The sequence below is a fragment of the Scomber japonicus genome, chromosome 19, assembly GCF_027409825.1.
Source record: "Scomber japonicus isolate fScoJap1 chromosome 19, fScoJap1.pri, whole genome shotgun sequence".
Taxonomy (NCBI): Eukaryota; Metazoa; Chordata; class Actinopteri; order Scombriformes; family Scombridae; genus Scomber; species Scomber japonicus.
This window is the reverse complement of record NC_070596.1, coordinates 14,218,229-14,233,658: the sequence shown is the minus strand read 5'-3', so window position 1 is coordinate 14,233,658 and position 15,430 is coordinate 14,218,229. Positions and strand designations below refer to the sequence as shown.

At 39.1% G+C, this 15,430-nt stretch overlaps 1 protein-coding gene across 4 annotated transcripts; it reads right to left on the bottom strand.

Moving 5' to 3' along the window:
- Positions 1-900: 900 nt before the first annotated feature.
- Positions 901-15,421, bottom strand: rbm18 (RNA binding motif protein 18). 4 transcript variants are annotated; one of them, XM_053340417.1, is made up of 6 exons: positions 15,246-15,421; positions 13,898-14,011; positions 8,832-8,958; positions 7,811-7,897; positions 3,524-3,624; positions 901-2,223 (listed from the first exon to the last, which is right to left on the bottom strand). In XM_053340417.1, the coding sequence occupies exons 2-6, from the start codon at positions 14,002-14,004 to the stop codon at positions 2,040-2,042; spliced, it is 606 nt and encodes a 201-aa protein (XP_053196392.1). In that variant the 5' UTR covers positions 14,005-14,011; positions 15,246-15,421; the 3' UTR covers positions 901-2,039. The 4 variants fall into 4 exon arrangements, with proteins under 4 accessions (XP_053196392.1, XP_053196393.1, XP_053196394.1 ...); XM_053340418.1 differs by having other exon boundaries at positions 7,817-7,897; XM_053340419.1 differs by lacking the exons at positions 901-2,223; positions 3,524-3,624 and adding an exon at positions 3,968-4,768.
- Between the last annotated feature and the right edge of the window lie 9 nt (positions 15,422-15,430).

Sequence of the window (15,430 nt, the reverse complement as noted above, 5' to 3'; positions counted from 1 at the left end):
AGCCCTGTGGTAATTACAGGATATGTATGAGCCCACACACCGGTTTAGATCGACGTGTCAATCATTAGGTTATCACAATTATCTGTAAACGTATAGCTCACAAATTATCTCATTAAAAATAAACAACACCTAATCAAATATAGAAACAGTTTTATAAATCCAGAGGAGAAAAGGATGTAAAATTGTTCATACATTTAAGAGATTTCTTTTTTTCCCGCGTAGGCCTTTTTTTTATTTAAAACAGATAAATACACACAGTGAACAAAAATCATCCAGCTAATCTGCTGAATGGCCATCAGAAATATTTTGCATGGGAGAGGGATTATTTTGCAAAAAAAAAATAATAATAAAAGGGCTTTGTGATGGCAAGAGGTAGGATTTGCTTCTTCTGTGTATGAAATTATACTCTTTCTCTCTCTCTCTCTCTTATCTTGTACAACTAAGCCAACCAATTTCCATCCCTGCTGTAATGCTATCTAGCCTGATATTGGAACTGAATCTGCTCGGTAAACTGTCACAATCATAAGTCCAGCAAATTACCTTTGGCTGGCAAAATTCATTCTTCATGCAAACAACATGTCCAATATACTGTAGTTTATCTTTTTGCCTTAGAAAGAATTTTTTTCTTCTTTTTCCTTTCTTTTTTTTTTTTTTTTAACAACCTCACCCTGCATGTCACACCTGCAGGAAAACACAACTCAGATCACAACATAAGTCTTTTGCTCCATTTTTAACAACACACAGAACTCAATGACATTAAATGTTTAGCTTTTAAAATAGACTGTATTCACATTGAGCCCATATTTAAAAAAAAAAAAAAAAAAAAAATTGATTATTTACAGCAGCTTTGGGTAGACTGCACAAATATTCAGTATCCACTATGTGTAGGGGGAGGGGGAATTAAACTGTGTCATAAAACATAATTGGATGTAATGATAACCAGGATTATGAGATTATTACAGAAAATGTGTCAAACACAGTATGCCAGGTGGTCATCTCACCTGGTTTTAAAAAAATGATATGCTCCTTCAGGACGGCATACATTTCTTTAACCAACAGTGGATAATGCAGGTCTGTTTTCAGTGATTGGTATTCATTCTAACAAACCATCTCCCATTAATGAGATGCAGCTGCTTTACCAATTTCTCATATCAGGAGTGTGTGTGCACAGTTATATTGCTAATAATCTCAACTCAAAATTGAATCCTGTGCTTTAGGAGCAATACTGATATATATATTTTTTTAAATGGCATAAAATAACACATTTCACATGTGATATTTAATGACCTTTAATTGAAAAATAATTAACACAAAAAGAACGCCAAAAAAATATCAGCAAAAAGAGATTGACTGTAGTCGTATATAAAATTGGATTAAAAAAAAGGCAAGGATGAACACACACAAATACTGCAGCTCATACAGTAAGTGTCACTGAGTGGCTTGTGGCTTATCATTTGAGTTCCATTAATTGAGAATTGTTACAAATCTGCATCTTTCTTGCTTTCAATTGAAGTCTTGAATAAAAAGAAAAGCCCTCCGGGAAAAAAAAAAAAATCAATTTTAAATAATATGACCTGAAAGTACAAATGCACATCAAAAACAATAAGAGAATCAGCATTTAGACTCCTTAAAAATAACATTTCTCTTTCCTTGCAACTGTGCGTCACATGACCCGCAGCTTTAAGGTTTACCTGCGTTAAATCTCTGCAAAAGTGAGAAAGCAGACTGACAAAGAGTTCCAACCTGAATGGCAGTCAGGTATGGGTCATACTTTAGACATAAATGATACTGTAAACCAAAATAACTAAAACCCATTTAAGGTACTTGTCCGTGATTGCTGAGATTACTCCCACAAGAGTCCAGGTGTTGTTAACGTGGTTTTTTAAGTATTGTGAACAACTTCCACATCTTTTTATTCCAGGATAGGATGTGTATAGTTTGAATAGTTTCTAGTGTAAAATCTGTTTGTGTGAAGGTGGGGGCTGAGGTGTGGTAGAGGGGGGGGGGGGGGGGATCTCCAGAATGAGTGGGAGGATGGGTCATCTCCTAAACTTGCGGAAGGGCCTGCTCTGATTATTGTGGTGTGATTTAGAGTAGGGCTCCCAGCGTTTCCTCTCTGGCGGTTTGTTATAAACGTAGGCTGACGGGCCCGAGTAGTCATCATCTGGATTCTCCTCCATCATCTGGAGCTTGGCCTCAATGGCGCGGATCTTAGCACTCGTACTGGAAGGTAGAGAGAGAGAGAAGAGGGGGGGGGGGGGGGTGTTAGGGGGGAAAATACCAGTGCTGGTGCTGAGGGTGAGGGATGAACTGAGCAAAGGGAGGACAGATTTTGGCTGTGGCTTAGGGACAAAACACAGAGGGGACGGACAGCAGGAGATTACCAGCTGTGTGCTGCATGGAAAATAGAAGGAGACTAGTATTCAAATGGTGAAATGAAAGTTGAAGGAGCAAGTGAGAGAAGGCTCCCAGACAAAATAAGTAAAAGAAAAGTATCTTAAGAGCAGGAGAGAGAGTGAACATCTTGAGGGGGCATCAGGGAAGGGGGGCAAGTGTTTATATTTCCTCTCTTGCTGCGTGGAGAGAGTGATTTGAAGTTTACACTAGAATCGAAGTGTGCAGCCTTTCCTGAGAAGAACCCTGTGATAGCTTGTTACACATAGGATTGTCTCGGTAAGAGTTCACACTGAGCATTAGAGGCATTTTACTGACTTAACAGTGCTCCAACTGACTGGCGTACTAACTGTGTGTGAGTGCGTGTGTGTGTGTGTGTGTGTGTGTGTGTGTGTGTGTGTGTGTGTGTGTGTGTGTGTGTGTGTGTGTAGGTTTCAGCCACAACAATGGAACATTTTAGAATTTGCTTTGACAGAACTTGAACATTTCCACCAAGATGTTTTTTAACCAATGTCTTAGTCCAGTTGTACTCAGATGAACTCAACTTGAACTGTAGTTTGTGATGAAAGCTCTCCAAAAATAATTTCAGGACCAAGTTTGAATAAAATGTGTGAAGGGAATACTTGAAAAAACAGGGACTACATCTTCACTAAGCTGACTAAAATTGAAAATGCAGTTTTCATGTGAAAACGACAAGCATCGATGCCAGCATGTTAAGGTTAGTTCTTAATCATCTCTACCCGTACTGACACCAAAACAAAAGAAAAACGTCAGATTGTTGGTTTCAGAAAGTTTTAGAAATCATTTTGAATGTTTTTAAAGGTGTGAGAGGACGGGGGTTTCAGACCCTCTTCCACTCTGTTACCAGCCAACAAGCACTTCAAGCATCTGAAGCATAAAGACACATTTAATATTCCTGTACTGTGTGATCAATTATATTGACATTCACACACTAAAATGAGAGGCCGTCATTTTCAGATTTATCTTATTTTATGAAAATTGCCAGTATATATGTATAGACATGGGTACAAAACAAGAGAAAAACATGCGTTTTCAGGTTTAGCCATTATAATGAGGGCATACTGGAATAAAAATAGATAAAATATCTAAATGTGTGTGTGGTACCAACCTGAGGTGGTTTGCTGTGACAGTTCCGTCCTCTGCTCCACCGCTACACGACGGTTCCAGGCTCGGAGGCATTGTCTTGTCGTTACGGAAACCTTCAAACCTCTATAGATGAAAGCGGTGGCCAAAAAAAAAGTGACCCACACAAACATTGATGGGAAACATGGATGGACAGACAGATGAAGAGAGACAAACAAAGGGGTAAAATAACAGGCAGAAGCAAGAAGAGACCCTTGTGTAAGGAAATAGATGATAGTCACAGAATAAACAGTAGCTGACAGTCAGTGTGATAGATTAAAGGTAAAGACTGTCCCTTTCAGACATTGTGTCCAACTATGATGCAGATCATGAAGCAAATGCAGAGAACAGCTCTGAAATGTGTCTAATGACCAATAAGACTGGAATTTGCTTTCCTGCATAGATGCATGAAATAAAAGTGCATCTTGTATGACAGTGCTGTGATACAGTCTCAGTGCATTTTGAGTGCAAATAGATGCAACTACGACACATTTTAGTGCTGATTTTGATCAGGACCACATAACAAGTAGAGAAAGAGAATAAGAAGGAATCATGTCAGCCAGAGTTTTAGAAACCTATCAGACCTCCTAATAAATACTGACAGCAGTTCTCTGGAGAGTCAGCTCCAGCTTCCTCCCATAAAGATCAACTTTATGTAACTTAAGTATTGATTTTGTCTGTGCCTGGTCAAACAGACTGGACTACGGCCCTGTTCACACCTGGCATTAAGATGCCTTCTGGGTGATCCGATCACAAGTGGGCAGCTCTAAATACAGGTGTGTATGCACACAAGATCCATTGAGGACGCATTGAGATCCGATCTCTCAGACCCCATACACGTCTAAATGCCAAACAAGAAGAAGCCACAAAAGGTAAAATTGATGCTTGCACTCATGAAACACGCTATCTGGCTTCCATTTCGAACTAAGTGTTTCAATTTTGCCCAACAACGCATTTGGTCTTTGTAAACAGATATGATGTATGTGTTTCTTTGCATATAGAGTGGGCAAGTGAGATCCGATCACAAGTTGTCACTCGAGATGCACGTGGAGATGTGTTCTAATATTAGGTGTGAACAGGGCCAATGTGTGTCCAGCTCATAATTACACCCTCGGGGATGAGGGAGGATAAAGTGGGAGCAGCTGAGGAGCAGCAACCAACGTGTGAACTCATTTCCTTTCAAAAAACACCTTCCAAACATCTCCACCAGCCAACACAGAATTCTTGAAACCTGTGGAGAAAAAAAAAAGACAAAGACGAAACAACGGTTACATGACAGTTATATAATGAACCCCAGTGCTCGGTGCCACAGCAGCTACTTGGCTGGAGAAAGACATTTAGAAATGATCTGATAATGTTGAAGCTGGTGGAACTGGTGCTGATTCAAGTTACATAAATGTACACAATCCATATCACGTACTGTCCAAAGAAATAAATAACATGTATAGCCGCCAAGAATAGGTTTAAAACAATGACTATTGCAGCAGCCAGGACCCTTCCCTTCCACCTCTTCCTATAAGGCATGTAGCTGGAACGCTTATCGTCATCATCATCATCATTTTATTTATTTAAAACCTCAGAAAACACATTAAGGGAGAACACTCATTTTCAATGATGCAGAGGTACGAACAACAAATGCTGGCACATGCCTATATCAATTAAAAAAGTTACAATGCTAAAAAGGAAATGTGTAGGAATTGACAATGAGACAAATAACTAAATTAAAATGAAATAAATCTGAAACAACAGATAGCTAGAATTGTCAAAACCCAGAGAAGAAAGTCACTGTAAAAGCAGAGAGTGGTCAACTGTGTCAAAAGCTTTCAATAAAAAGAGCAGCACAATGCCTTTTATGACCCAATACTGAGACTATATCGCTAATAGCTAAAGGAATAGCAGAAACAGTGCTTAGGCCTGAAGCCAGAATTAAATGGAGTCAGTGTGGAGTGTGAGGAGTATTTTTGCAAGACAATATAGCTTTAAGGTCAGACAATAATTATTTAATTCAGATTTTCTACCACCTTTATGGAGAGTAAGATCATAGACAGTCTTCCAAACTGTAGGAATGATGCCAGATGTAATGAAAAGACTGAAAATATGAGTTATGTATATTCAGAAATAAGCAGCATGCAAAGTGGTCTTTAATAGCAGTGCAAATTTAAACAGCAACAATCTTTTAAACAATCTGAGTTAGGCCATTAACAGCACAGGCACAATTATTAAAGGTAGATTTGAAGGGGGAAAAAAGGCCTTACTTTTTTTCTGACCACTATGTGTGAATTCGTTTTCCTCTGTTTCACATTTCTAATGCAAACAATTGGGCAATGGCCACTAACACCAAGGTCAAGAGCACCACAGGCAGGATATTTCTCTGTTCTGTTTGTTAATATTAAATCAATAAAGCTTGACTTGGAGGAATCGTTCAGGTTGGAGCGAGCAGGATGTGAAAGCATGATTTCTTCTCTTTCAAAGCTATGTAATAAAGTCAAGATGTAAGCCTGGAAATCTGACAGTCGCTCGGACACGCTGACTGTTTCTGTCTCACTTATCCCGGCAGGTTCTGGGCCGGAGTTAGTGAAGACATGCTCACTGTGATCCAATTGTACGTGATGGAAAATCTTTGCTTGTGTAACTTGTGCAAATTATAAAAAAAAAAAAAAAAAAAAAAAAAAAAAAAAAAAAAAAAAAAAATCGGTGAACATGGCAGGTTTACAGATAGATCTCCTGCCATTGTTTATGATAGCGAGTATCAGGCCTGAGGCACACTACAGTATGACCTCAGAGTCTAAAAAATAAACAAAACCCGTGGAATCCATTGAGGATCAAACAATTGGTAAGGAAATGCCCACAGATTGCAAGCATGCGCAGGAGGCAAGACTTAAGAGCTGGTTTAATGATATGTCATCACACAGGGTTTTACATTTGATAGTGGCACAATCACAAACTGACGGACAATGTGAGGATGATTCTGAATGAATATGTGCATCAGGAGGGTCACATGAGCATGACTTATTTCTTTCAGGGAGCCCATTGTCGAAAGCTGGAGTTTAGAATAAATGTTTAATATGCGAAAGCTTAATATAGTACAAAAGATTAAAACCCAGGAAGCAGGAGTGTTCAGGTATCCCAGAAGGACTTTTAAAACCAGCTTGACATCATTCTCTATTGACCGGTTTGCTCTTGTCTGTGGAGTATTACAGATAACACCCAATACTAAGTGTCTACACTGGCTTGGAAATCAGGGTCAATCTCAGCATGTAACAGTGACCTTCAAACCCTAGCCTGCTACAAACTTGACTGACAATAACTTGCTTTAGTTAGATTATGACAGATGGCTCATTCTCCTCTGTGGGATGCAGGTAGACATATACAGGCAAGCACACGAGGAAACACTTTCTTCCAGGCAGTGTTTCAGGACTATCTGAAACCTGAACCTGAAGATAAAACCATAATATAAACAGTTCAGACTAGCTGTTATTCGGTGATGCAAGAAAGCGTATTACACAGACCAAATGGTATTACTTTCGGAATATAAAAGAGCTGAAATTATATATTTATAATAGCATCAATAACTAGTTCTACTGTTTTTGGTTGGATTAGTGGATTGGGATCAATTACAATGAATTTGTGAGCAGATTTATCCTACACCGTGTTGTCTTAGAGCCAGCAGCATTGACCTAGACCTCCCTCTACCACATGTTTGTGTGTATGTGTGTGCGTAGGGCGTGATTCGTCTCTATACAGGATATCCCTTCACCCCTTGCCAGTATGCTGTCTATTGTTAAGAGACAGGCATAGGTTGAGCTGGGATCCCACTGCTCTCCGTAAACTGACTACTGCAGTAGTAATGTGAAAATGCAAAGCAACAGATGCTCATGATGTTTTCCCAAAACTCACATTTAAACTCTCTCTGATCAAACACAAAGGGTGGAGAGGCATTCGTCTCATCTTCTCACTCTACTCTATTTTTGTTCAATGTTTCCACTGAGTATTGTCTTATTGGTCTATTTAACTCCACTCTCCACTCATTTTTTTAAAACTCTATATCTCAACATCATTGCGAATGAGGTAAACCTCAATGATTGTCAAGGCCTAAATAAAGGTTTGAATGAATGAAAAATGTTTTGTCCATGATATTCTCTCATCCAAACTATGTCAACCTTTAGAGGAGACCGCAAACTGCAGCTGCAACCACAGTGTCGTAAATATAAGTGATGTAATGCACATTATTTAAACTTTTGTGGTGTATAATGTGATTGAGTTTGACACTTACCCTTACCTGCGCGTGTGCCCAGCGCACAACCAGCTTCTTTGACAAGGCGAGCTTCCCATTTAAACACTGGATTGCCCTTTCTGCCTCCTGCACACATTCACACAAAAACAAAGAAAGAGGAAGAGAAAGAATTTTTTTTTTTTTTTACAATTATGATTAAAAATCAGCCTTGATGATTGCACGCAAGTCATTAATTCATTAGTCTACACAATGGAGAGACAGCAGAGAAAGGCTTTATCAGCTATAACTATGGTGTATGAGTGTGTGTGTGTGTCTTCTTTTTGAGAGGCAGTGTGATAAAATGTAATTTTGTCTAATCAAATGAATAACTGTCTTTGATGCTAAATTATATTAATGAAGTACTTCGTCTGCGTGTGCAAGTGTGAAAGGTAAACACACACTTCCTCTGCATAATCCTTTTGGGAGGGCTTCATATCCCACTGATAGACACTAGCTGTGAAACTAGATGCTTATCATGATCCCCTGGCTCAGTTCAAAACAAATACTGCCGGCTGGACCTGTGATGTTAAGTCCTTTTTTTAGAAATACGGTCCACTTGAGTGAGGCACATGGTCACGTCCTGACTGCCTGAAGACGTCTCATGACAAATCTTGCTGAAACCTTTTGAATGTGGGGACCATTTATACTTGGCTCTGGATAAATCAATAAGGAAACTTCCTTAAAATAAATGTAACTCCAAGTCATGAGTGAATGTGCAAACTAAAATCAAATATTTACTTTTTTATTATCAAGCACTGCACATGTGCACAAAGTCACAAATATACAGCTTGATATTATCTAGTCAAGGCTACACTCATCCTAATGTAGTGGCTTTGTGTTATTACAAATTATAATTGTATTACCAATGATTAACAATTAAAAGTTTTGTCAGAGTGTATCACTTAAAATAACGATAACAGGCCACAAACACAAATAATTTCTTGCCTGGACCAAAGTAAAAATAGTATCAATTAAAATCAAATATAAATAATAGAAAATGTCAACATGATTTTGTGTGTACCTCTCTTGTGTTGAAGTTGACAAAGCAGTAGCCTCGTGGCTGTCCTTCCATAGGCCCAGACTTATGGAAAAGGAAGTCAAACTGTTTCACATTGCCAAACTTCTCCAAAAGCTTCACTAGGTGATACCTGCAGAGAGAGGAATCATGTATAGGAGAGGGTAAAATAATATGTATTTAATATATATATATATATATATAGTATTTATTCTGTAAAATATTCATAAGAACAGAGAGGACAAACTTGTACTAATGTAAAATGCCTCACTTCATACAGACTCTTGTCTTAAATGTCTATTAACAATATGCATGACATACTTGGAGCCAATCCTGTAAAAAAAAAAGCCACATAGGTCTGCTCCATACCGTATTTTGTCACCCTACAGTCTGTGAATCTGTCAATTAGGGCTAATGAGAATGACAGCTTTCTCTCCATGACACCTTTTTAGCAGCAGGCCAGCTGGTGTGGCAGGCCTGTGACAGTAAATCTTTTATTGAGACAATGCTGAGGATACAGTAGCAGGACAATGAGGGAATAAAACAGAGGAAGCCTCAAATCCCCCCTGAGCACCGAGCTCTGCACAAACAACATCCACTGACTGTGGGACTGTTGGACTACAAATACATAGATATGTTGTCATTGAAGAGCTATGCAGTGTGTGTCTGGGTGTTCGTGTGACTGACCACTGGCAACCATGAGAAAAATGTGTCGTCTGGAAGAGAGGCTGGGCGATGAGTTCATGGTCACCTGTACGCTATATTCAGTACAATATTACTGCAAATAACAAGGTACTGATTGAATGTTTCCATCACATGTTGAGCAACACAGGGTTTCCCGTATAAGAAGAGGAGGAGTATGTGAGGTTGTTGCCTTTTCCCCACAGAGAAGACTGACTCAATCCAGTAGATCACACATGTTTAGTATCATAAATACTTCTGCACAAATTTGTCTAAACTGATGCATTCAAGTTACCTCTGTTAACTCAATCTCAGAGATCCAACTCTTCAAATAAGTTATTAGCAAGGATGCAAAGCTCAAGCAGATCTTCCAGTATCCTGAGGGGGACATAACATTAACCTAATTTTGGGTTGAATTTGGGACCAGAGTTGGGGGGAAAAAAAGAAAGGATTCATTCAAAAGGATTTAGCAATTACAATATTGGCAGTGGAACATTTTAAATCTGGTATTATTTATTGAAACCAATAAATTCATCCTGTTAGTTTACAAAACATGTCTCACTGTAAACACAAGTTGAAGTTGGATATAATAACTTTATGCATAAGTAAAAATACATTACTGGAGAAAAAAAAGCTGATTCATGGTTATTGATGATTCATGTTGTTTTTTAGGGGAATTTAGTAAACCGTTTAATGTATATATTGGTACATATTTCACTTTGAATGTTCCTGAATTGATTGTAAAATTTGATATTTTGCAATTTCCAGGTCTATGTTCACATTCTGTCCCTCAGTTCCTCTCTTCTTTATAAAATGTTAAATAAATAAAAAACTTGTCTTGTGTATTTCTTGCTTTGACATTTTTGCCTATAGGTTATCTTCCCTGGTTGTCAATACAGGTCTTGTTCTCTATCTTCACTATAAAATTTTATATAAAAAAAAACAAAAAACTAAAATAAACACGTTAAATGATGGCTCTGTTCTGTTCTAGAGTCCCAGTAAACCATGAGTGTAGCAGGAATGTATTATCTAAAGGAGACATATCATGCACATTTCCAGGCTACGTTTATATTCTGGGGCTCTATTGGAATATCTTTGCATGATTTTCAGTTTTTAAAAAAATCTCCTAATGTATCTTTTACTAACACTCCATGCATCCCTGCAGGTCAGCCTCTGTCTGAAACAGGCCGTTTTAGCTCCTGTTTGGAACTTTTACAATGTTTAATATGGACAGTATAAAAGTATAAAATATAACAAAAAATCCTGTTTAAATCTGTGCTTTTTGTATTGTGACAGGTCAAAATGTCACCTTTCTGTGTTTTCAGTGTCTTTACCTTGTGAGACTGTCCAGGCCTGAGAATGACCCCGGGGTGTTTTGTGTAACAATTTGAGAGACATGAATTCTGCAGCCTTTTATTGTTTGGTCTCTTGTTATTTTTAATCCTGAGATGGTTTGTTTGTGTGTGTGTGTCACCACAAAGCTGACTGTATAATTATGTGCAAGCGTCCATTAATCCATGTGAATGGGACTCTGTGGAATATGCGAGGAGAAGTGTGGGTTTTAGCGATCCAGGTCGAGCTAATGTCTTCCACCCCTCTACGACTCCCTGGAGGATTTCAGGCCGAGGAGAGTTGTCCTTTTCCCAGACAACACCCTGCAGGCCCCCCCATGTGAAGGTGGCTCTTCCTGCACTGGACTCATTTGAATAGAAAAGCCTCTATAGACATAAAATATGTCATAATAATAAACTGTGAACTAAAAAAAATTTTATTTAAAGAATATTTTTCTCTTCATGCAATAAAATCCTGTGAGGAACTGATCAAGAAATGAGAGGCAATCATTCAAGTGATCCAACAACCTTTAAATGTGACGTATTAAATATTACCAATTAAAAATGATACAGATATACAAATAAATATATACTGCATGTTCAAGCATATGTGTAAATGTGAGACAGATTACGTGGCTGACACTCTAAGAACATATTTGGATGCTGGCGAGCTAAACCACAATGGACTGCTCCTCCTGGGGGCTGTAAAAAGCACCGGAGGAAGAGGAGGAGAGGAGGGGGAGAGGGGAGGAAAAGGAGGGAGAGGCTGGAAGAGGGAGAGTAAAGTTCAGAGAGGGGATGTTGACGGTAAGGTGAAAGGTGGAGGAAGAGGAGGACAAACCAAGAGAGGAGAGGAGGTGAGAAGCCAGGTAGGACAGATACAAGAGCTAGGAAGCAGAGGAGAGGAAGGAAGGAACAAGTGGGATGTGAGTTAAGTCCAGAAAAAGAAAAAGACAAAAGGTTTGGTCCAGAAAAGTGCAGGTCAGGGGGGAAAGAATTTAGAAAGAATGAGGAAAATGACTTACTGGCAAGATTGAAAGTCAAAATTAGTAGATGAGTTTTAAGAGAAAGGGCAAGAGAGAGAACAAAGAGGAGGAAGGTGATGGATTACCGCTAATGAGAAATTCACTCTGAACAGCCAAAAGAACAGGAACATGAATATGTGGTGAAAGCTGCAGTTGCACCTGTTGTCTTTCTTGAGGAGGAAAGGCTGTGAGTGAAGGGCAGGGAAGAGGGCAAAAAAAAGTGTCTGACTGGATTCTGGAAACTATTTAACTTTACTGAGCATTTACAGCAGCAGCAACAGTTTCCTCATAATACAGAGTTGTTACCTCAAAGACGGGAAAGGGAGAAATGTTTGCAACTCACAGGTGGGAGACAAAAAACCGCATGCTTGAAATAGATCTTTTTCTCCTGAGGTGTCATGGTAACCCAGGAGCTCTACAGGAAACTTCCATCCTTCTTAGGGTGAGGAAACTTAAGATCAATCATAACTACACACACAGGCTAAAATGAATCTTTTTGACGGAAAGAACACATTGCACAAATGCAGTCTTCATAACTCATTACATCTTATTTGACCCAACTCTTCCCCGGCTCCAATCGGAGCAGAACAGTACGCCTCCAAAATGAAGAGAGCAGTCTGCCCGGCCAAATAAAAGTTTTTTTTAACCTACAACTTTGCTAGTATATAAACCCTGCCATTTAATATTTCTGTTTACTGAAACCTAACCATTTGTGCCAAATGTCTCAAAAACATGGAGGAATACCTCATTACATCTAAAAACACATTAATTAAATTTCAGTCTAGATTTATGACTCAGACACCCACTGTAGTGTCCAAATTTAAGCCTTTAAACAGCAAAAAAAGAAGACTTATATTCACTACTCATTTCATATTTTGGAAAGACTTCAACGTTTAATGATTTGCACCTTGCGTTTCACATCCTCCTCAAATGCGCTGAGCTTGGCTTACCTGGACAAACACAGGGAGTACTGCCTATGCTTCCCAGGACCTAATTAATCTTCCCAATCAGCAACAGGGGCCATGGGCATTTCTCTTGTTTTCCCTCCATACTGTGAGGTAGTGGGCTATTTAAAGAGAAGTAGAGCAGAGCAGGGGAAGGGGAAGGAAACGCCTGTCTAGACGCCCACCAGAGCTGCAGTCCATACATTCTCCAGCAGCCCCCACAAGCACAAAAACACACCCCTTCACCCCTGAAAAACTACCTTCTCTCCATCAATGTGTGCATATAGATGCTCTACATACATATATTTGGAAGCTCAACTGAACTCGCATCCCTACACCTAAACACAACGGAACGATGTCTGCATGTGCATAATGATTTTGTGTGAAGTGAAAAAAACCCTAATAAAGCACACAGACACCTCAGTGTGTTGAAGCTTGCACCCCTACAAGCTGCCACCCAAACATCAACTGTGTATTTAAACATGCTTACACACACAGACACACACACACACACACACAAAATCAGCTCCAGGTTGACACAGAGAGAGTAAACAGGGCAGGTGAGTGAGGAATGATGGCTGCTCCTTACCAGAGCAGGTCTCCACGCCTCGCTGCCTCTCTTTCACACACCCAGCCCCGTCTGCTCAGTCTCAGCCTGCGACACACACGCACTACGCACACAGATAATCAATCATGTGCGGACACACAATGCATTGCCTCTCTGTGAGGCAGAGCCAGGCAAGTGAAAAAGCAATGCCTCAGGTTCATAACATAGACTTCCTCACAGCGACGTCGAATCGAACACTTGTTGCTACTAAAATCAAACACTGATTTCAATCCACACTCAGCTGACTGATTCACATGTTTGAGTCGGCAGATTTGTGTCCTTTTTCATGAAATGTAGATTTGTATTTTATTCTGATAATAGGTTTAAAAGTCTGTTTTGAGTAATAGAGATTGCCAAGAGCAGTATGGTAGTTTTGACAAGAAGACATATAAATGAAGATAAAGCTTTACACACAGAGTTGGATCACTTCTAAGTGAAGGGAGAAACTGTGGGCCAAGCTAAAGCCATCTGCAAATTTACTCACTCTGTGATTTTGGGATCGATGTTGCCTATCCACAAGCGGTTTCCTTCATGGGCCGCACTCTCTGACATGATGGAGGCATTTTCTACACTCTCTGCTGCAGACGACATGTGTCCTCTGTGGGAGGCAAGGCACAGAGGGAGAAATAAAGCACACAGAAGGACAGACACAGATAAGTCATATTTTGGAGTTAAAGGCACTCTTCTTAACTCTTTGGCAGTAATGCTATGATATTCACACCCACAATAAATAGTATCAGTGTACATGCACAGCTTTGGTGGAAGAAATAATCAGAAGCGTCATGTAAAGCTTGTGTTACGTCCTCAAATATGAAAATAAAGGGGATGAAGGGAGTAACAGTGATGTTACCAAAGGAAAGAAGAAAACTAGGTAAACAGAGGCAAATTAACACAAATCAGGTTTTACTTAACCAATAAATAAGGTTCACAAAAATGCCAAAAGGTAAACTACTTTCAATAAATGATAAACCAAAACATTATAACTTATAGAGCGACTGCCAAATTGTGTGCAATCTTTGAGTGCTGTGACTGACACAATCAACCAAAAGGCAGCTTGAAGATCAAGAAATTAAATTATCCTCTAACCGAATTACCCTTTGACTTCCTGAATTTGCTGTTAATTTAAAACACATTTGATGTCTAGCTCTCAGAATTTGCTGAAACCTTGTAATTACAGCTTCACAAAAGGAGGAAGCACTAGAAATGAAACAGTTAAGTCTGCATACATGAGTGATAAAACAAATAGATGACGCTGGTATCCATTTTTAAGTTAAAATACATTAATTAGTGCCCTTTACAAGTGCATAATGTTAGTGCCATTAACATTTGGCATCTGTAATCTGATTTAGGCAATTACAGCAGAAATAAAAAGGACATAGTAATCCCTCACCTTCCTTCTCCAAGCTGATAACATATGAGTACATTTATAAGACAGTGACAATACTGTCAGACAATGTTGGCACACTTTACAGTTACAGCACATTAGATAACTCACATAGCTTCCTCAGAAATAATTTTAAACTATGTCAACTAAGATATGTGTTTATTTTAAACTATGTCAACAAAGATATGTGTTTATTTATATAAACACATATCTTTGCAAGTTGGCGTTGACTAGCTACCTGCTAACGTTAGCTTAGGCTACAGCAGGTTGATCGATTGACAGATGATTGATTGCCAGCGTTTAGCTGCTTCACATCCATCGGACTGTGTAGTTAAGCTCATCTCAGTCATCCAGTTAGTAAGATATTCAGTCATGATGAGCTAAATCTACCCACTAAACAGTTAACAGTCCGCTACAGTCAAGCTAATGCGAGACAGCCTTAGTTTACCTCTTCGTTGTGTCACACTTCCTCTGTGATAGCGACTGACTTCTTCGACTTAATTTGCAATTTATCCCACTCTAGGGACGACTCACTTACGTCAAAACGTAACACTAATCATTTCAAACCTTTTTTTGTACGTTTCCCCTCCTATAAAACTCGTTTAGCTAGCTCGACAGATTAAGCTACCGTGT